At 44.3% G+C, this 22,603-nt stretch overlaps 1 protein-coding gene across 4 annotated transcripts in view; it reads left to right on the top strand.

Moving 5' to 3' along the window:
- The first annotated feature begins 209 nt into the window (after positions 1–209).
- Atp8a1 (ATPase phospholipid transporting 8A1) overlaps positions 210–22,603 on the top strand; it is a 229,112-nt gene continuing 206,718 nt past the window's right edge. For all 4 annotated transcript variants that reach the window (XM_029478096.2, XM_021162268.3, XM_021162270.3 and 1 more), the window contains exon 1: positions 210–489. In XM_029478096.2, coding sequence (XP_029333956.1) covers positions 441–489 — 49 coding nt within the window. In that variant the 5' untranslated portion in view covers positions 210–440. The remainder of the gene's footprint in view (positions 490–22,603) is intronic.

Raw genomic sequence — 22,603 nt, 5'->3', positions numbered from 1 at the left:
TTGTACTGGCCTCAAGGAGGGCCGAGGTGGGCCGAGAAGCCCAGAATGCTAGATCGACGTCCCCTCCCTGCGGATGGTACGGTCCGAACTGGGCGGGACCTGGAGGCTCGGCGGCCCTGTCCCCGCCCCACTCCAGGAGGCCAGCGAGTGAGCGCGCGCCCCGCAGATCCCGCCCCCGGCGCCGTCCCCGGCTCCGCCCCTCGAGCCCGCTCCTCTGCCACCGCGGGGAGACCAAGGCGGCTCTGCGGACGCAGCTCCTTCGCCGCCTTCCCCCTCCCGTCCAGTGCCCAGGCGGCTCCTGGCGGCGACGCTGCCCTGGGTGGGAGGCGCGGCCCCGCGGCAGCTGAGCCCTCTGCGCGGCGCAGCCAGCTCTCCCGCCCCCGCGGCGCCGTGACAGGTGCAGGGTCCCCGCCCGAGACCCACCTGCAGGGGCTGTCGAGATGCCGACCATGCGGAGGACAGTGTCGGAGATCCGCTCGCGCGCGGAAGGTGAGTGACCGCCGCAGCAGGAGGCTGTGCGCCCAGAGTGCGTGGGGGCAGGTGCGAGCAGCCTGGGGTCCGACGTGTGTGTGTGTGTGTGTGTGTGGCCGCGAAGAGACATCTCATCCCATCTACACCCCCTCCTTTTCCCAGTTGTCTGGTTGTCGCCCCTGATCGCCAGTGAACCCTTCCGCCAGCTCTGCCTTCAGCGCACTAGCAAATGCTTTCCAGGATCCAAAACCTCGGAATTTATGCGCTGGCGGGAGCCCCAAGGTTTCCTTTACACCGCAACGCGACTGTTCAGTCCTTGTCTCCCAGAGCACTCGTCCGGCTCTCCTCCTTCGCCAACAGCGCACAATCTTTGCAATCTGCCTGTTCCCAATGAGCTTACCCGTGCCCATGAATAGATCCCTCCAACCTACTATCTCCAGCGCCCACCATTGTGTTGTCCCCACATCACGGCTTCCCGAAGAGCAGGTTTGCCATTCCCAGGCGTCGCAGATTCTTGAATCCACTGTTCCCAGCATCTCTAGGCTGGAAGAGCCTTAATTGGGTTTGGGTGCTCAGTGGATACCAGGCTGCGTTCCAGTCTGCACTTCTGCCCCCTGTGGCTCACCAGGCTCTAGTTTGAGGTTTCAGTTTTGTTTTTCTTTTTTGCTTGAAGCCTGCACTTGGGCCGACTGAACTGACTTGAGTAAGGTGCATGCTGCTTTTGTTGCTCCACCCAGGGCCAGCTGTTGAGTGGTTCCACTTGTAGGAAGTGTGCAACAGATGCCCTAGGGTATGGGCTAGGGCGCTTTGGCAAAGACTGGGATGCTGTGCACCCTGATTGAGGAGCCCTTCTCCTCCTGTCTGGCGTGTGACAGGCTTTCAATAAACATCTCTTGGTTTTACTAGGACAAAAAGGAAACGGTATACTTTTATTTTCTTTCTTTTGTTTGTCTGTTTTTCCATTCCAGTAACTCTGCCCTTCAACGTTGTGGAATGGCACTATTTTGAGACATAATCTATCTTGTTACAGTCACAGATTCCCATCCCTGCCCCCATCTTGACCGTGAGATAGATGATAACGGGGTGGTGGGGGTGGAGTAGAAACAAGGAGAATAGGATTTCCGGGGGCGGGAGTAGTAAGAGCTGTAAGGACCTCATGTGAAAAATAGGAATTCCGGGCTCTGATATGTAGGCAAGAGACAAGGAAATCAAAACTGACCAGCATCTTAAGAATTTAGTATATAAGCGTATTTATTTTTTTCAATTTCGAGGAAAATGAATGAATGCACTAACCACTGTCTGAATGATAGAAGCAACAAAGTTAGGATAACTGGTATTAAAATATTATTTATCACGCCGGTTGATGTTTTTAAATACTAGCAACCAGCGGGTCATATATTAAGGGGGAGGGAGGGAAGAGTAAGAAATCTAAAGGCAAGGTAAAGCTGCTGTCACTTTGAGAGAATATACAGTAGCATGGAGAGGCTGCGGTAGGCACCTCCTGTGTTCAGAGCGCTTTCACAACAATTACCTTATGGGGCTCTTGCACCATTTCTGGAGGCTGTTGAAAGTGGAGGAGGATGGCTGAGGAGACCTGGCTCAGAATGGCTCAATGGGTTGATCAAAGGGAAACAGCTAGTTCAGTGACACACTTATATCAGGGGCTCAGAAAAAAACAAGCGCTCCTGCTGTTGAGTCTGTGCAGCCCTGAGTATCCATCCGTGTCAGGGTCCTCCTGCTGCCTCCGGAATGACCCTTCTTCCGGATTGGTTGATTTCACTTTAATATGTGCCAGCTGATAATATCTCTGGGACTGAGGGCTGGTGGGGGGAGGGGGAGGGGGAGGGGCGTGGCCTGTTGATTGGCCTTCCACAGGTTCCTGTCCTAGGGAACAATCTCCTTTGACAGTTCTTTCTTGCTAGATAAGGCCTTATTCTAAACTGCATTCACCCTGGCCTCCGTTAGAACAGGATGGGCACCTGACTCAAAGGCAGCCAACCCCAATCAAGTCACAAGCTTGTAACCTTGTGGGTTTGTAAAAATAAATAAATAAATAAATAAATAATAAATAAATAAAATATTTCCCGTGCTACTATATCACTACTGGGGAACTTAAAGTTAGAGGAAGAATGAAAATCGAAGCCAAAGGGGGCAGAATTGAAGGGGGCTAGTAGGAGAGAAAATGAATGACTGTAGTATACCCTGAAAGTAATGCCAAATTAGGCAGCAGGAACTGGGTAAAGAGCCTCAGTGGAAGAGGTCTAGTATGGAGGCCTGACCTTTGGCCCCCTGCCCTAGTTTGCTATTCAGAAGTCTATGCAGCCATTCCTCCTCATTTGAAGCGACTTGTGTGGATTTCTATTCCCCCAGTCTAGATTGGCCCAACGCACAGCTACTGTGCACTTGAAAGTTTGTTTACAGCCAAGGTGTAAAGAAAAGGCTTAAATAAAGTGGGCAGCAGATCCTCTTAGTGGGTAGGTTGTTAATTGAACACGGGACTTGCTGTGGGTGGCACACATGCTATGGAAGTGTAGGACTTCTGTCTTTGCTTAATAATGAGCCAGTGAGTAGGTAGGACTGACTGCAGAGCCCACTTGTAGTGCCAGCTTCAGCTGTGGAGGATCACAAGGGGACCCTGTTAAATGTGGATCGTGATTCAGGAGCTCCAGGTGCTAGAACAGTCACACTTAGGACAGGTTCAAAGGTCATGCTGCTAGCTGTAGATAGCAGTCTCTTGAAGGACATTGCCATCGGTTTCAGAGCTGGAAAGTGGTGAAGGTAATCATAATGGCTTGAAGGAAATGGTTAAAAATGAGCAAGGCTTACATGAGACTTCAGGAATGTGGCTACGGGCTGAGGGAAACCCGGAAGGAGGAGGGGGTAAGTTTGGACAGGTGGAGTCCTGCTGGATCAGAGCCCTGTCAATGCCAAGTGAGTCACTCAGATACAGAGCTGATGAATATTTGGAAAAGGTCTTAGATTTTTGCCTAATCTAATTTCTCACTGAAGCATGCTCCTGATATACAGTCACTGCCGGCCTCCACAGCCACTGGGGGAGCCAAATTCTTGTAACAAAGTGGCACCCCAAAAGAACCATTTCAGGTCAGACAAGAAGCATGGGGAAGGGTTCTGCAGGTCAGGCGCTGTGGCTGATGGGTCATGGACCAGCGCAGAGAAAATGGGGACCGAGAACCAGAGAGAGTTTGGAGTAGGTTACATGGGCATTCGGCACGTATCTGTCCAGTTCCTGTAAGAGCCCACCGAGGTGTGAGGGGCACCTCAGTGTGCACATCGCCATGAAGAAGGAACAAAGCAAAACCCGTCAGATTGTTGAGTTTGTTATTTGATAAAAGTTGTTGGAAAAACAGCCAAGGCCAGATGTGTAAAGTGGGTGAATAGACCTGAGGATGAAGGAGGCTGGGTGGGCTCGGCCTTCCTAATTTGCTGTAGACCTGGGAAGAGAGTGTTGCAGGTAGAGGGACAGCCAGGGCAGAAGCCTCAGGGCAGGGGAGTCTGGGGGGTGTCACAGGTACACAAGGGTTGAACTCTATAGGGAGTGAAGGGCAAGAGACAGACAGCAGACACACACACACACACACACACTCTCTACTTTGTTTTTGAAGAGAGGGTTCTCAATCAATAGCTTTTGTTGTTGGTTTTTATTTTCACTTTATGAAATGAGATCCCAGTGCCTGAAAACGAAGCTTCTTAGGTTACGGTATCCTGAAGAAACTGGGTGTGGACCCGCCCAGGTGTGCCTACCAGGTTCTGGTTCTGAAGTGCATTCTGAGGACTCCTCCCTTACTGTCTCGAACCTGACAGTGGAGAGGACGCTACAAACCAGTCCAAGAGTCTCAGTACAAGAAGAGAATACTTCAAACTTGATAGTTATAACACACCCAAGTTGGTCATGTTTGCTCGGTGTGATTGTTCACACCTGTAATCTAAACACTTGGAAGGCCAAAGCAAAAGGATTGCTGTATATTGAAGGTCAGCCTGGGCCTGCTAGGTCTAGACTAGATTTTTTTTAAAAAAGGAACACATGGAAAATTGACATGTTTTTAAGATTCTTGGAAATAATAAAGTTAGGTACAGGGAAACAATTGAACTTGGGAAGCTTCAGTTCAGAAATAATACTGAGCACTCATAGATACGTTCCCAGAAAGCACAGATAGATGGATAGAACAGAAGGCTACATACAGAGAACAAGGATAGATAGAACAGAAGGCTACATACAGAGAACAAGGATAGATAGAACAGAAGGCTACATACAGAGAACAAGGATAGAACAGAAAGCTACATACTTCAGGCTTCTTTCCTGCTATTCCAGTGTCTGAACACAGTGGTCATAATCACAGACTGAAATACCCATTGTTCACCTAGAATACTGTCTTGCTCTCTCAAAAGCTAGTGTAGAAGTAGCCAGTCAAGGTCAGCCACGTCTGCCACACCAAGTCCCAAGAGATGTTGGCTCCCTGGGCTTTTCTGCTCTACCGGCCTGTACACATAAAGTCCACAGCATGGTTGCTGGGTCTCAGCTATCCTATAGGAGTTCCGTGCCAAGTAAACCATGGAAGGGGAATAAAGGATTTTCCTGCAAGTGACACACAGTGACCAACTCCTCATTTGCATTCACTCCCTTCTGCAGGAGAAGCTGGGGAGTGGAGGTTTCCAGCTGAGCACATTACTCAGTGTGGCGTTCCTAACAAGAAAGGGAGATGACTACTGGGCAAACAACAGGCCCAGTCATACCCAGGGGCCCCAGACTGCCAAAGGTTCTTGCCTGAAGGAAGCAGGGAGTTTTAGAGCCTATAGTTTACAAAATAATCAGCCTCACGGGCTGCTCAAAACTGAGGACATATACTTTAAAGCAACCAAGAGCAGGCGGCCCCATGCCTTCTATTATTTTCTGTTGAGTGTTATAATGCAGAAATGTTAAGCTAGTCGTGGCTGAGAAAAACATGCTATGCTTAGACACCTCTAAGCTTTCATTTCCCTCTTAGCAAATGGCAATTTAAAATGTTTGTGATGATAGAGAATACCATGTTCAATTTACAAAAGGAACAATGTAAGGACTTGTAAAGGACAAATTTTTAGGAGGCCCTTTCAGTTGTCTAGAGCAAACATGACTAAATGGCCTTGTTCCTTTGGCCACTATGTGTTGTGCATCCGCTGCTTGTCAGCCAATTGGGAGCCGGGAAAAGGGTGAATGAAAGAATCCTGGGTGTGGGGTCTCCGGTTTATAACCAGGAGTCAGAGTGCTGATCGGATCTCTGTGTGTCATTCCTGTAAGTGCGACTCTGAAGGTCTAAGTGCAAGACACTGAATTTGGTTGTCTAATGTATAGCATAGAATCCACCGCACATTCTGTCATTCCTCTGTCACTGAGACTTGATGCAGGTCCCTGGTTAACAGCCCAGGCTGAAGAGACTCCCGAAAGACTGTGGGGAGCTTGCTGTGTGCATCTCTGCTGAGGATAAATGTCACTGTGGGGATGCCCTTGGCTTTAGTTTTCATTCTTTGCTTCCTAACAAATGGATCTTTCTGTGTCCTTATCCTCTGGCTAGTAAGCTCCCCAAGGGCAGGGACTTTACACATAGATACAAAATGACCCTGCCCCCAGGTCATTGTAATTAGTAAATAAAGATGCCAACAGCTAATAGCTGGGCCAAAGAGACATGGGCAGGATTTAGGTTTCTCTAGGCGGGATTTAGGTTTCTCAGTCTTGGGGTGGGAGAGAGGAAGAAGGGGAACTTTAAGGAAGAGAGAAGGAGAGGCCACCGGGAGATAGCTGAGGAATAAAAATACGTTGCAGGGAGGGCTGCCCATTTGGAGTTAAGAGCAGCCTAGATGAAACACTGTAAATAGTAAAGAACAACTCAGGGTTACCAATAGGAAAATAGATTCTAATAGTGTGGAGGGTAGGCAGCTACCCAGCTTTGGGCTGCTAAAGACATTGTAAATATAAAGGCTATGTGTGTGTGTGTGTGTCTTTTATCCAATAACTCAATAACCTAAGGCAGATTAAAAACCCCAGGCCAGGATTTTAATAATTTCTATTACACTTTTGTCTGTTTTGTTCACTGATAAATATATCTATCACCCAAGACAGGAGGGCACTAATGGACCAAAACAGCAGTTCCACTCAGCCAGTTTGTTAGGCGTAATTACAGGACCATGAGTGACACCAAACAGACATGTCTTAGAAGTCTCCCCGGAGCCATGAGTGATGACTTTCTCATAGCGGCATAGGAATGCCCCATTCAGTTTACCTTCTACCATACATAAACTCCACAGCCTCCGGAGAACACATGCAACTGGAGCTGAGTTTGCCCAAGGAATTCCAAATAATTGTTTGGCTAGCCCATGTTGTGTATCCCTTGTGTGCCAGCTACTTGGGAGCTGGGACCCAAGGGATGGTGAATGAAAGAAACTTGAAATGTGTTCAGGAAGCAGTGAAAGAATGGTCACATTTTGGGCCCATATTTGTTGAATACAGGACTGCTGTTAATTTTAGTAGAGTTTTGGCATTTTGGTTAGCCTACAGTTTACTAAGGAGTTTTCTCTGGGTTTATATTTAGGCTACTTGAGTTTTTTTTGTGTGTGTGTGTTTCATTTTGTAAAACAACTTTTGAATGAGCATCTTTACAGACCTTTGTAGTCCTTTTTGAATTATTTCCTTGGGCAAAATCTCTAGAATTGGAATTTCTAGGTCCAAACTATATATGTTTTTTTTTAATAATTTTGATACATTTTTTAGATTTGCTGGAAGGATTATTTTACTTTAGACCTCCATTGGAAATAATTGGAAGTGCCCGTGTCCCTGGCTCTTCTCATTGGTCTGCAGTGAATTGGTTGGTTGGTTTGTCATTCTGATAAATATACATCCCAGGAGGTTACCTCTGTACACCTAGTCATTACTTACTTACCAGGTACATTTTTGGATAAGTTTAGTGTTAGGTTTTTGAATTATTTACTCGTGTTCCTATACAACATTTATTTTATATAACAGTTACACAAAATAAAGAGCTCTGTTGTGGCATCTTCTTCTTGGCAAAGGCCTGGCACAGATCCCTTTTGCCACCTCTTACTGCCTTCTCTTTTTCCCCTCCCTGCCGCCTTCATCCCTCCCCTAATCACCTTAGCCTGACACCTTTCTCTCCTTAGATTCTACAAGTACAAGAAAACATGATAGTTGAACTTTAAGAACTTCCTGTAGGCTGAAGATTTGAACTCCTTCCTGATTGTGTTAACTTTGTAGTATTTTAGCATCTATACAAGCTAATCTTGAATGTGCTGTGTGTGTCCAGGTGGGGGCCAGAGGACAATTTCAGATATTATACCTCAGGAGTCACCCACTCTTTGATGTTTTGAGACAGGTTCTCCTGGAATGGTCTGGAATTCTTGAAGGAAGCTAGGTTCTCTGGCTGGTGAGCTGCAGGGCTCTGCCTATGTATTACACGTGTGCACCACCAACCCAGCCTGGCCTTTTTCTCGTGGGTTCTAGGATCAAACTCTGGTTCCTATACTTGCAAGTCAAGCATTTTACCGACTGAACCAGCTCCCAGCTCCCTCGCCCACAAGTTACCTTTCAAGAAGTATTATCTTTTAGAATTTTTCCCTTAAAGTTTCTCCTTTAATATCACGTTTCATTTCAAGATGACAAGTCTCTACTTAGTTTTTTTTTTTTTCATCCAGTATTTCTAGATTTCATTTTATATGATGGAATTTCTAAATCCTGGGGTTTTCATATTCATATGAGAAGTCAGGCCATAGTCAAATATTTGATAGCCCAATTTTCCTACTGTGGTTTGAGATGCTTCTCCTCCTACCTCCATTTTTCTGGAGTTGATCTCTTTTTTCCTCCCTTACATCCCTGGCTGGTTCCTTTTCTGTCAACGTGCTCTAGAGTCACCGGGGAAGAAGGAACCTCAGGTGAGAAATGTCTGCACATTTACCAGTAGACAAAACCATGGGCATTTTCTTGATTAATGATTGGAGTGGGAGGGGACCAGCCTCCTGTAAGTGGTGCAATCCCTGGGCAGCCATCCTAGGTTGTATTATAAAGCCTCCAGTTCCCTGCAGGGAACCTGTAAGACACACACACAACTTCCTGTCCAAGCTTGTTTTGGGCATGGTGTTTATCACAGCAATAGACAGTAAACTAAAGCAGTCCCCACCACTCTATTTTACTCTGTCTGTTTTATTCCGTAACATCAATTTCCTTTATAGCAACTTCATAAAAGCAGGTTCTTCTGTCTTACTCTTTCTGATCTTTCTTGTAACCGTTTTTTTTTCTTTCTGTTTTTATGTTTATTAGCGCACCTAAATTTTGAATGTATTAGTCAAGCTAAAAAAAATAGGCTGGGGTATATTTATTGGTATTGCATTAAAGGTATAGTTTCAAATTGATAAAATTAACATAGTTATTATTCTATGTTGTGTATACCCAGTTTCTCTATATTCATTGGATTTTTTTTTCTTTCATGTGCTGGGGAACATGTTCTTAGCAAACCCTACTTATTCTAATAAACTATACAAGTGCATTTGTAGTGTATTGTTTGGGATTTAAAACAAACAAAACAAAACTCTGTGTTCTTTGTAACTGTTAGGACCTACCTGTAAAGTGAGAGCTACTGACTTAAAAACCAACTGTCAGTTAAACCTTCTACTTATTCTAATTCAAGCGTAAGCCAAATATTTGGTGTTAAATGGAAATTGATTTGGAATATAAATTTAACATTCATAAACCTAAAAGAAATGTAAAGGAATAAATTAATTTTAATGATATATTTGCTTTTACTCAAACATTAAATGTGATAAAGTAAATGATATAGTGTAATATCTTTAATAATATTTATCTACATAAATGATATATAACCATGTTTGCTTTAGCCCAGTATATCCAAATTCATATCATTTCATCATGTTATGTTTTATACAGATGTTATATAAAACATCTTTGATTATTTGTGCTAGGTTTTACAGGTATGATGGGCATGTTGTATTTATAATGCATCTCAGTTAGGACTGAGCCTGCTTCAGCTGCTCAATAGATACAGCTGGCTGCCCGATGAGACAGCAGAATGGCTAATACCTCTAGCATGTGCTAACATGTTAGGATTGGCTTGAATATATATATATATATATATATATATATATATATATACATATATACATATATATACACACATATACATACATATATGCATATATACATATATATAAATACATACATACATATATATATATATATACACACACATACATATACATACATACATACATATATAACTATAGTGAAAACCGTGTCTTGGACAGCTTATTAAAAGCTATGTGAATAGATCAAGCCTTCAAGCTTGCTTGCTTGCTTCCTTCCTTCGAAGTGGCAGTCACGTGTCTTAACGCCTCATACATTATGTTACTGCCTTACTACTTTTGTTTTTGGTATGACCCTTGTGGGAATTTAGGAATCTGATGTGAGTACATTGTGACATCCTGTTTATTAAAAACCTGTCCTTTGTTTTGTTTTTTCAAAATAGACAACAAAAGGCATCTTGCGTACCACCTTGTTCATTTTTATTTTGTTGATAACGTGCATGTGAAACAAATGTAACTGCTGACCTCATGCTTTTCTGTAAGGTGCCTTTTCACCTTCATCCTTGTTGGTCCGAAGGATCGTAGAACTGGGTTTCATGCATTATTTACACCTCTAATTGACCTGGCAAAGAGAGGTGTTGGTGTTAAGTTAAACCTTTATTCATTATTTTGTGCACACTGCCTTTGAGGATGGCTGATCTTGAGCCTTCTGGAAGCAAGTGTAATGGTATCAGGTTAGCCAGGTGACAGAAAGTCCAGGCAGGCACTGCTCAGAAAGCCGAAGCCAGCCTGTGTTCTGGACCAGGGAACCAATTGAGTGGGTCAGACCTGCCTGGGTGGGGTCTAGGATTGGCTTTAATAAAGGGAGCACACTGAGGTGTACAGGGCCGAGTCCAGTGCTTTGTGTTGATTACAACCTGGAAGATTTGAGTGTATAAACTAGCTTCAGCCCTGTCCAAACTCTGCTTCCCAAGGTAAAGTGAACTCAGTGTAAAAGAAGTTTCCTTCCAGCCTCTGCGGCCATCTTTTCTCCTCTTGACTCCTCCTTACTCTTGTGGAGATTTGGCTTAACTCCAGTCTTGATAATCTACAGAGCTCCGAATGGTTTTTGTTTGTTGGCTTTTCCTGTGTCCTCTCCAACATTTGTTGCCAGGTTTCTTTAGGACAGCCACTCTGATCGAGGAGCGCAAACCAGTGCAGCCACTGTGAAGCACATCAGTATGGAGGTTCCTCCAAAAAGAACTTCCATTTGACTCCTCTAGGCCGCCCCTGGACAGATACCCAGAGGATTCCACATTCTACCACAGAGACACTTTTACATTCTGCTGACATTCATGTTTTCTGCTGGTATGTTCATCTTGTCAAGGAGATGGAACCAGTCTAGAGGTCCATTGACAGATGAATGGATAATGATATGACACATCTATACAATTGGAATATTATTCAGCAATAAAGAAAAATGAACTGCGGAATCAGCAAGAAAGTGGCTCCAGCTGAAAAGTATAAGATTTAGAGAGGTTCTCTGTAACCAGAGGCTTTTTACTACTTTACTTTACCCTGTTTCTACCACCCTTCTCCACCTTTATTCCTTCCAACCCCCGGAACACTGGGTAGGAGGAAAAGAAGGCTGCAGGGGAAAGAAGCATTGATATCGATAGACTACGTCCTGATGATTAGGGGCATTGAGTTTCATGGGCATTTTGATCTCCATCATCAGGATATCTCCAGGAGGAGCAGCAGCTGCTATAACCCTCTCGGGGATCTTGCCGATATAGCCTCACAAGAGTAGACCCTAGAATTCCAAACATCATACATACATTTGCAGAAACTGGCCACAGCTGGCAAAATCACACTGCTGCCAGATCACGAGGCAAATCATAGTCAGCTGCTGTGGATGATATGAAGCAGCCCTATATCCCACACATGGGATTAAAACAAAAATATATCCCACAACTTTTCTATACTTTTAAAGAAGCCAAAGTTCTAACCCAGAAACACGAGTTCTGTATGTGCTCTCTTATATGTGGATCTTGGCTATACTGAAATCATACGTATACATACAAGCAAATTAAGCTTTAGAAAGGCGACTGGAGAGGGTAATCATTGGTGATGAAGAAGAATGGGGGTGGTGTGCAGAAGGACACATGGGACTGGAAAGAGGAAAAGAAACTGGGGCAGGGAGACTACAAGGGGGAAACAGAGGTAGCAGGAGTGTGGGAAAGCGGAAGGAGGCCCACAGGAATGCACGTTGAGAATTTTGAGATCATATGATTGTGTTATATGCTGCTTTTTGTTCCAAGGGGAGGTGTTTACAATCTGAAGTTTTCCCCATTTTTCTTTGGTTTAAAACTATTAAGTCATTGTAGTATAATATTTAATATGAAAATGTCATTGATGTACATAAGGTACTTCTTAAAACATAAAAATATTCACACACACACATACACACACACACAGTACAAACACCTTGCCACCATTTTCCCAGCCCTCAGTGCTTGTAGCCATGATTGTTGGTGCCCCAGGCACAGGTGCCCTTTCCTTTTCCAAGATGCTGGTCCCTAACCCAGCACAGACTCCAGGCCTTTGCACATGTGGGTAGTCCCAGTGCTGACCCACAGACCTACTGAGGCTTCTGAATAAGCGCATTTTCTCTACGGCTGCTCTTGGACATCTAAATATACTGACCTCAAGAGCAGAGTGTGAGTTCTGAGGGCATCTCCTGGATCTCTTCTTCCACTCTCATGGTGTTGTCCAGTAGCTGGGACCTGCTGACCCTTCCCAGTTCTCTAGTGTATCTTACTCTTTGTCTTTACCCCAGGCCTTGCCCTATTTCTGATCAAAGAAATGAAATATCTCCCTGTGCACATTTTATCCAGATCTTGTGTGTTGTGCTTTATTATGGATATTTTGGGTTCAGTCTGTCATTGGTACCAGAACTGTCATAAATGTCTCAGGCAAACTGTCCATTTTGCTAATTTTACTTAGGTTTACTGTAGTAGGCTGACATTCAAGAAAGGGCATGGGGAAACGACCTGCCATCTTTAATGCAACATTGGCCCACGCTGAGCAGGGCAGTGGCAGCTTGTGTGTGAACTGGAGATTTTTGGTTTTGAGGACCACGTTATGTATTCAGTGCCGGCTTCATGATCAAATTGGAAGCTTCTAAATCATGCTGAGCTCTAAGCAAGCCTACCACGGATAAAATGTGTGTCATCTCTTAGGTGACTGTGATGTGTAGCAGTGTCCTAGAGTACACTGCTGTAGATCCCCAAGTTTACCTCATGGCAGAAAAGATGAGGAATGAAGTGTGGGAAACCACAGGGGTTCCAGCTAAGAATCCAGGAGCACACGGGTGTGACTGGTACAGTTTTGAATCTTATCACACTGTTACCGAGTCGGTCTGATTTTACTCCTTTTAATTCCCCTGTACAGGCATGGTCAAGTCCCTGTGCTAATATTTAGCCGTTAGGTTTGGAAGCTTTTCTTTCAAATTCTCAATGGATTATTCAATATGAATAATATTCAATATTCAAAGTGCAGCGTGCACACGGTTTATTTCTGGCTGTGTTCTGTCCATCGTGTGAACTCCTTGACTGTGTGTGGTGGCAGTATTCCTGTTTTCCGAACCTTCTCCTTCTTAACTATGTGAAGGTAATTGTTATGTCCATCCTATGTCTGAAGGACAGAGATGCAGCTAAAAGGGAGGGGAGGGAAGCTTAGCCACCTGGCAGAAAGGTCTTTGAAACATCTTTGGTGACCTTATTTCCAGTGACTATATTCTCAGATACTTTTGAAGACATTGATTCATCCCACTACGGTCTTACCAGGCTCCAGGTCACCGGGCTTCCAGGGAAGAGTCTTTATCTGCTGAGCCTTCTGACTGACCCTGTATGTTTTCTTTTTTGTATTTTGTTGTTGCTTTTCTTTTATCGGTACAATATTTTAGTTAATTCTTTGAGAGTTTCATACAGTGTATCTTGATACCTACTCTCAGATCGACCTGTTCCTTCCTACCACACCCCTTCTCAAAGGAGAGACTATCTGGAAACGGTTGTCCTGGTCCCCTGGCTCTTGCAATCTTTCCACCTCGTCTTTCATAATGTTCCATGGGTCTTAAGTATAAGGGTCGTATTGTAAATATGTTAACTGGGAACACGCACTCCAGGATGAGTTAGCCTCTGCGTTTTGACCAGTTGTAGTGCCTTAGTTAGGGTTTTACTGCTGTGACAGACACCATGACTAAGGCAACTCTTATAAGGACAACATTTAATTGGGACTGGCTTACAGGTTCAGAGGTTAGTCAATTATCATCAAGGTGGGAGCACAGCAGCTTCCAGGCAGGCATGGCAGGAGTAGCTGAGAGTTCTACATCTTCCAATGAAGGCTGCTGGATGAAGACTGGCTTCCAGGCAGCAAGGAGAAAGGTCTCATTGCCCACCCATCCAGTTCCTCCAACAAGGCCACACCCACTCCAACAAGGCCATACCCACTCCAACAAGGCCACACCCACTAATGGTGTCACTCCTTAGGTGAAGCATGTTCAAATATGGCTTTTGTAATGAGCTTCATTGACTGCAAAAAAGAAGTTTGTTTGTTTACTTGTTTGGTTGGTTTTGAGGAAGGCTGAGAACCGCACTTATCAGTAGGTATAAGAGTAAATCTGGAAAGCAGTGAGAGATAATACTGGTTTACAACAGTGTCAGTAGTAGACTCTCCTCTAGGTCCCAAGGCCTCACAGCCATGGGAAGTTGGCTGAGCTTAGACTGCCAGGCATGGATTCCCTCTTACTGAGCTGCCCTTAGTTACAATTAGGTACCTCTTGGTTACTACCGAAGTATCAGTGCCATTAGTGCACCTTTCCTGCTATTTTCCCGTTCCGGTCCTTGTTGTATATTCAGGCATCAGGACTAGATAGGACTGTTGATTGATTTTCTCCCTTGACAGCCATGTGTGGCTCCTTCTGATACTATGAGAGCTAGTCATTGAGGAGGAGGTCCAAGGACTTTCAGAGTGTCTTCAAGCCACAAGATCTTAACTTTTTTTTTATTGGGTATTTATTTCATTTACATTTCCAATGCTATCCCAAAAGTCCCCCACATGCTCCCCCACCCACCCACTCCCACTTCTTGGCTCTGGCGTTCCCCTGTACTGAGGCATATAAAGTTTGTACGACTAATGGGCCTCTCTTTCCACTGATGGCCGACTAGGCCATTTTCTGATTCATATGCAGCTAGAGACACGAACTCCAGGGGGGTACCGGTTAGTTCATATTGTTGTTCAACCTATAGGATTGCAGATCCCTTTAGCTCCTTGGGTACTTTCTCTAGCTCCTCCATTGGGGGCCCTGTGGTCCATCCAATAGCTGACTGTGAGCATCCACTTCTGTGTTTGCTAGGCCCCGGCATAGTCTCACAAGAGACAGCTCTATCTGGGTCCTTTCAGCAAAATCTTGCTAGTGTATGCAATGGTGTCAGCGTTTGGAAGCTGATTATGGGATGGATTCCCGGATATAGCAGTCTCTAGATGGTCCATCCTTTCGTCTCAGCTCCAAGCTTTTTCTCTGTAACTCCTTCCATGGGTGTTTTGTTCCCAATTCTAAGAAGGGGCAAAGTGTCCACACTTTTTTTTAAGCCAATAGAAAAGTGAAAGTTCTAACCTTAAGACCAAGATAGGCACTATTCCTGTCTTTTTCTTCTTTAATCAGTAAAAAGAAAAATCATCACACAGGTTGACTTTTTGTTAACTACAACGTGAATCTAATTAGCAAAAGAAAAAAAAAACCCTCTTAATTTCCCCAGATGCCAAGTAGAATCTCCCCTGGTCTTAATAAGTCACTTTCCCCAAGGAACTTATTACTGGGGCTCGTGAAACACTCTCCTATATATTTGAATGTTGATTAATACTAAAGACCAGAGCTTTTAGCCTGAGCTTAATAGTGGTCTTTATGTCAGGTATCTTTCTATATTGTCCAATTGGAAATGTCTTTTTCAAAACATCCACTGAAGCAAATGAATGATGGCCTCTTTTCTGTTTGGGCTTCTTGTGTGTTTTGTCTGTTCGCTGGCAGCTGTTGGTCATGGAAACCACAGACAATAGAGTGCATTTGCACTGTGATGCACCCCTGAGGCTCTCCTCCTGGTGGCTCTTACCTGTTTCTCTTTAGCATTTGAAAAAGAGTTTTTAGTTAAAAGTTTTCCATACTCTGTATTTTGATCATATTCTTTCCTTTTACCCAGCACCTCCCACATCCTTCCTACCAACCCATTTATCCAACTTCATGTTCCTTCTCAAAGGAGGGGAGGGAGGGAGGGAGATAGGGAGGAAAGGAGGGAGGGAGGAAAAAAAACCTAAACTAATAAAAAACAAACAAACAAACAAACAATCAGTCTCTGGCATATCAGCCCCACTCCAGGGCAGGCTCCATACTTAGGTGTCCAACACCATGCAGAGTGAGTTGAGATGGTGAGTTTACCATCTCACACTGGTGTCTTATAAAGAATTCCCTTGAAAGAAAATGAAGTGAGGCACTTAGAATTAATTCCCTCCAAACCCACCATGATAATGGTCTTGGCCCTTTCGAAAGCAGCGTGGCGTTGGACAAGTCCCTGTTAATTTCCTGCAAATACCAGTTTTCTTTGGCCACAGCTAATAACTGCCAGTAACACATCTGCCTGCTGAAAAGGGAGGAGAGAAAAGCCCAGTTGCGCACTGGGATCATGGGAAGCGCCTGACATGCCCCTGAGGCCCCAACCCAGAGTCTTATTTCACCTTGGGAAGACGAGTTGAAACGGGAGATGGAAGTGACCTGGACTCCAGGGCTGTCCGTAGAGATGGTGGTAAATGGGCATCTGAGGCTAAAGCTTGAAGGAGAGTCCAGCTGATTTGCTGCTAGTAAAAATGTAGTGTCAAAAATTGGCACACGCCTTTAATCCCAGCAATTGGGAGGCAGAGGCAGGTGGATTTCTGAGTTCAAGGCCAGCCTGGTCTACAAAGTGAGTTCCAGGACAGCCAAGGCTACACAGAGAAACCCTATCTCCAAAACAAAACAAAACAAAAACAAAAACAAAAAACAAAACAAAACAAAAAAAACCCAAAAAACCAAACCTCCAAGTTTGGAGACTGGCCAAATGGTGGCACCATTATTGAGCTAAACCTACTTGCCCCCCAGGAAGTGCGAGGGACTCCCAACATGCACTGCGTTAGAAGAATCATTCTGCACTAGGCAGCGTGTATTCATGGCGTGAGAAGCTTTTATTGCTTCAGCCCTCTCAGCTTTCTTGCTCCAGGCAGCTGGTTACCTCACATGTGTGTAGATATTGCTTTAATGTCGCCGAGCGCAATGCTGGGTCCTTGAAGTTGCGCAGCCCACCAGCTGTCATCCACACAGCCTAGTTGGATCTTCAGTGGAGGTTTCTGTCGCCTTTCCTAGCCACATCTTGACAAGCTAAAGGATGCTGGCGCTGCCCTACCTGGACCTGAGCACACAACCCTTAGATCTCTGAGTTGTCTTACCTAACCAGTCTTGGGTTGTTTAATCCTGCCCACATGCTTACACAGAGGCATCCCAGTGCCACACCCAGTCTCCTGGTTAAGGTGGGGCAGGAGCTCTTTGATGTCTTTCCTAGCTTGGTTCAGTGCACTTGGGCTTTTTGCATGCCAGGAAGCTAAGCTAGTTTTCATAAACGTGCACACAGAGCCCTACAGCTTCCTCCTTGGTAAGGAGTACAGGGGGGGAAAGCTATTGTTCTGACACTCAGAGCATTTGTTGTGGTGTGTACTGTACTGATGATCCACCCCATCACCATTATAGTTGGCAGCTAGGCTTCTAGTTTCTTCACTAGGTGGTGTGTGTGTGTGTGTGTGTGTTTTATGATTGCAGTATTGTTTTCAAAGACTCAAGGTAGGTTATTGATTCTTTATTGCAAAGGCACAGCAGAGGTAAAAAGCAAGTGCCAGTCAAATTCCTGAGAATAATGTGACCCCAGATAATGTTACTTGGGTAGTTCTGTGGCTTGTATTCAAATGAGTAAAGTCACTGCAGCCAATTATTCATCTGCCTGGTTTTCGTGCTATAAAATGGTCACGTGCCTTTAAAGAAGACATGACCACTGAGCCTCATAGCTGCTTATTAAGATTTCCCCAGGATTTTCTAGGAGCTAGCTTACTCCTTCAGAGCTGGAACTTGGTGGTGTCTTCCTGAAAGCGCATTGCTCCTGGAGTCCCTGGAGCTAACTATCATACAAGCATTCCCGGTGGCTCATGGTTCTGTGTTCCAAGTGTTAATTTCCTCGCTGGGCCAGCACTGTACGACTGGTTCTCCCGTGACCTTATAAATTGTGGTTTTCTTTTATTTTTTTAATTAAATTATGACGACATCAGACACACAAAATTAAAAGTAAAAAAGAAAAATATATAATTATGTCATCCCCGTCCTTCATCCCAGCCCCTCCCATGTCTCTTTACTTCCTCTCGGATTCATGACTTCTTTTTCTTTAATTTTAGTGTTTCATATACAAACACACACACACACAATTTGTGTATTCTGTAAGTATAACCAGCTTAGCCCATTTAGTGCTGTCACGTGTATGTTTTAGGGCTGGCTAGTTGGTACTGGATCACCTTGTGGGGGGTTCATCCCTGGAGAAGAGCTTGTTTGTCCTCCCTCAGCAGTAGTTCACTGCCCATAGCTCTTTATTTAGAGGGGAGGCCCTGTTAGATTTCACCCATCTACATTGGCATGTCAGCTGGAGTTTTTGTTTTCAGGTCTCATTTAAGCAGCTGAATGACTGTATTGTTGATATTTCATAGGTGGAGATTCGTTGCCATATCTGAGCTGTGGGGTTGTCTTGTAGATGTATCCACAGGATATGAGTACCCCACAGACAGTTATCCTCTGCGTTTTGACCAGTTGTAGCTTTCTGAAATGGTATCTGCTACAAAAAAAAATTCTTTGATGAGGGGTAAGAGCTATACTTAGCTATGTGTTATATATATATATATATATATATATATATATATATATATATATATATATATTATGTATGTATACAATATATTATATATGTATTGTATATGTGTATGTAATATATATTAAATATTATATATATAAATTATATATATATATATATATATAAATGATGAGTTATTTCTGGGGCTGGGATAGACCTTCAAAGCCATTTCTTGCAACACAGATCTGATATTGAATATTAGCCATGATTTGGGGTCTCATTTCCAGCTTGAATCCCTTCCTCTCTGGGGAGGTACCACATCTCCTGAGACAGGTCACCCCATTCTCAGGCAGTTCTTTCTGCTGAGAAAACACAACAGTCAGTGTGTTCTCTTCACATCTTGCTCTGCCAGTTGTCTCTCATGTTGTATTTGCACAGTTGACTTTCTTAGGCCTTAGTATAGGACTTGACCTTGTTTAATCTTGCAGAACCTGGCATGACCTTTTGATTGTCTCATGCCCGGTGTGTCCTCATTCCACCATTTGAACTCAGGGGTTTAGCTGACTCATATCCTAACTTATATACTCACTAACTTATATGCTCTGCCAGGGAAGCTTCTGGGTGGGAGGTGAACTTGTGGGGCAGGGTTAGGAACTCCATTGCTCTGTCCAGTTTTGCACTGGCTTTTATGTCTGTCTGTCTTTCCCCTTTGCTATTCCATGCCTCTGGCATGTATGTTGGTCCAGTGTTCACTACTCCAATGCAGTGGTTCTCAACTGTGGGTCAAACAAATCTTTCACAGAGGTGGCCAACCACCATCAGGGAACACAGATATTTACGTTATGATTCATAATAGTAGCAAAATCATAGTTAGGAAGTAGCAACAAAAGTAATTTTATGATTGCAGAATAGTATGTGAGGAGCTGTATTGGAGGGTCGCAGCCTTAGGGAGGTTGAGGACCATTGCTGCAATGAAACATCTGAAGCCAGGTAACCAGCTTTATAAAGGAGGATGCTCTATTTTCCCTCCCAGTTCTTGAGGTCCAAGGCCAAGAGTTCATTTACAAATGCTATGGCTTTCTTGATTACAGAGTGTTCTGGTGGTGTGCCAAGAGATAGGGAAGGAGTAAGAGAGACAGAGACAAGGAGAGACAGAGAAGACAGAGGCACACAAGAGAAGACAGACACACACATACACAGAGAGAGACAGAGATAGGGAGATACAGAGAGAGATAGACAGAGACAGAGAAGACAGAGTTAGACAGACAGACCTAGAGAGAGAGAGACAGAGGCACACAAGAGACAGACAGACAGATACACCCACACATGAGAGAGAGAGAGAGAGAGAGAGAGAGAGAGAGAGAGAGAGAGAGATGGTATCTCTCTTTCAGTTGTGAAATTCAGCCATGGGGTTGCACTCAGACCTCACCTACTCCTGATGAAGCCCAAGGGCTCACTCTAAATTGTTTCTCTTCTCTTAATGTCTCACAGTGGGAATTAGATTTCAACACATGAGTCACTGTGGGACACACTTGAGCCATATACAAGCCATGCTTGTGCCACCCTGGAGCCCACATCTCTGTGGTGCTGAGTTAGCTGACCTTACTGCTGAATTGCAAGTCCATGTTCCCAGAAGAGGCCTGGCTCTTCTATGCAAATTGCATTGATCCTGATACCTAGGGTTAGGCACTAGACCAGGGAAGGAAAGGAAGCAGGAATTAAGTGCAGCCCATGCTTGGGCCTTTCAGTAGGTTTTGCCTGCTTGTGGATCTGCATGGATACACAGCTATGGATTGTAATGGGATGCTAGTTTGTCTATCCCATCCCCTTCCCCAGGCTTCACACATGATAAACCAACCACTGAACTACATTATATCCATAGCCACCACATGTTATTTAGTATTTGTAGTAAAGAATTGAAAGGCTGGGTGTTGTGATATTCACCTTTAATCCCTGCATTCAGGAAGCGGAGGCAGGCAGAGCTCTGTGAGGTCTCAACAGCCTGGTCTCTACTTAGTGAGCTCCAGGCCAGCCAAGGCTACATAGTGAGACTCTGTCTCCAAAGAGATTGGGGAGGGCAGAAGAAAGGAAAGGAAAGGAAAGGGAAGGAAAGGAAAGGAAAGGAAAGGAAAGGAAAGGAAAGGAAAGGAAAGGAAAGGAAAGGAAAGGAAAGGAGGGAGGAAGGAAAGAAGGAAGGAAGGAAAAAAGAAAAAGCAGGCAATTTGTTTATGGAAGTTTACTGGTTTCTGGTCATTAAACGATCCCTTAATCATTTCTTTGTATGAGGTTTTTGACAGATATTGGCCTCTAAATCATGGCACACTAGCAGTATTGATCAGGCTCAGGTGATATAAAGAAGGCTCTGTAAACTGGCACACCTTTTAATATAGTCTGTGTTTCTGTCTATATTGAAATAGCTCCTTCGAAGTAATTAAATCCCACTCGGTCTTACCTGAATTCTCAGTGTGCATAGATCTTCTTTCTAACTTCCACATTTTTCATGTTTAAGCCATTTCTATAAGTCCTTTGCAACTATGAGCTTAGATCTGTGAGACTAGAAAGCACACATGTTGACTCACAGTGTCCTGTAATGTATGTAACCTGGCTGTTTGGCAGTGGATTTTGTTTGTTTGGGGTTTTTTGTTTGGTTGTTTTTTGTCTTTTCATTTTTGAATCTTCTGTTGAGGTCCATGGATCTCTGTTATGACACTCCACTTAACCACCATTCAGGCTCTCATAATTCAAGAGAGAGAGAGAGAGAGAGAGAGAGAGAGAGAGAGAGAGAGTGCATGTGTGTATGTGAGTGTGTGTATGTTGCTATTATAAGATACAAAGTCTTAAAGATATTATTTTATTACCTTAAAATAATAAAGCAAAGCTCTCCACTTCCCCTTCGATTTAGTTCTTCTGACTTTGGCTTCTGCTCTGCCTAGTTTTCGATGCTGCAGCTTGACAGACAATGAAGTGACGTAGGAGTTGCTAAGTTCTGCTTTTGTTATCTGTTAACTCCACACAACTATTTTGGGCCACAGGCCTGTCTCATCAAATTCTTGCATCCCAAATGAAGGGGGAAAGCATTCTGGTGGGCTCTTAAGATTTTAAGAAATGCATTCACTCTATTCTTGTGTGTCTGTGCGTGCATTCCACTCTGGAATATATAAGCCTGTGTCCTGCCTTTCTGGGTCTCCTGTCACTTGTTCTAGGATTTTATGTCCAATGTCAGTGGAGTCTAAATACTCCATTTTCTTCTCTCTTCGGGGAGCCTAACAGTTAGTCCGCATGTTGTCTTAGCCAATCAGGAGTCTCCCCTTTGTGGGTCTTCCTGATAGCATGAAATGTGTTCTGAAGTGTAAGAGATATGTCTGACTTGATCATCAAGGCTTCTTACCCTTTGCATCTTCTAGTGCATCTTTTTGCCTTTCCCCTTTTCTGTCATTTAGAGTCCAGTCTGTAGGCACAGCTCACTCAGCATCTTCTTTCCAAGACCTTCTTAGGGCAGAGCTTGAGGCTTAGGCAAGCTGCCAATACTTTAACTGAGGGCCCCTTCCTGGAGATGGAGACGTCCCCTAGATGTCTCGCTGTGGAAAGCCCCTCGGTGCTAGTCAGTCTGCTTGGTGACACATGGTTTTGTTCCTTCTTCACTCAGACCACATGGCCTCTGGGGTGTTTCTAGGTGATGCCATCAGATCCCCCTCCCTCGTTCATTACATTTCCTGAGTTTCCACCTGAGCATGGATGTTAACGTTGTTGGTAAATGCTTTACTGCCACTTCCTAGTAACCCAAGCTGCCCAACGTGATTATTTTTCTAGGATGATACCCAAATCTGGCTGCCACAGATTCAGGACTTACTCCAAGTGAAGCCCAACACTAGGCAGGCCATAGGTCTCCATGGAATCCTGCTTATGGATAGTGTTTTCTTCTGAACATAGCGGAGTTCTTCTTCATGTCCCCACGCAGGATTCAGAGTACTACTTTTAGAGCTTGTCACAGCTCAGTGTGACTTCAGGAGGTGTCCACGTATTATTTTCTTCCTGTTGTAGACAAATGGTGTTGCTGTGTCCAGTGTGCTCACAATTGTCTCTTT

Source organism: Mus caroli, unplaced genomic scaffold (genome assembly GCF_978045245.1).
Source record: "Mus caroli unplaced genomic scaffold, Mus_caroli_1 scaffold_4, whole genome shotgun sequence".
Lineage (NCBI taxonomy): Eukaryota > Metazoa > Chordata > Mammalia > Rodentia > Muridae > Mus > Mus caroli.
Note: the sequence above shows the minus strand (reverse complement) of the source record. Positions and strands in the feature narration are given on the sequence as shown.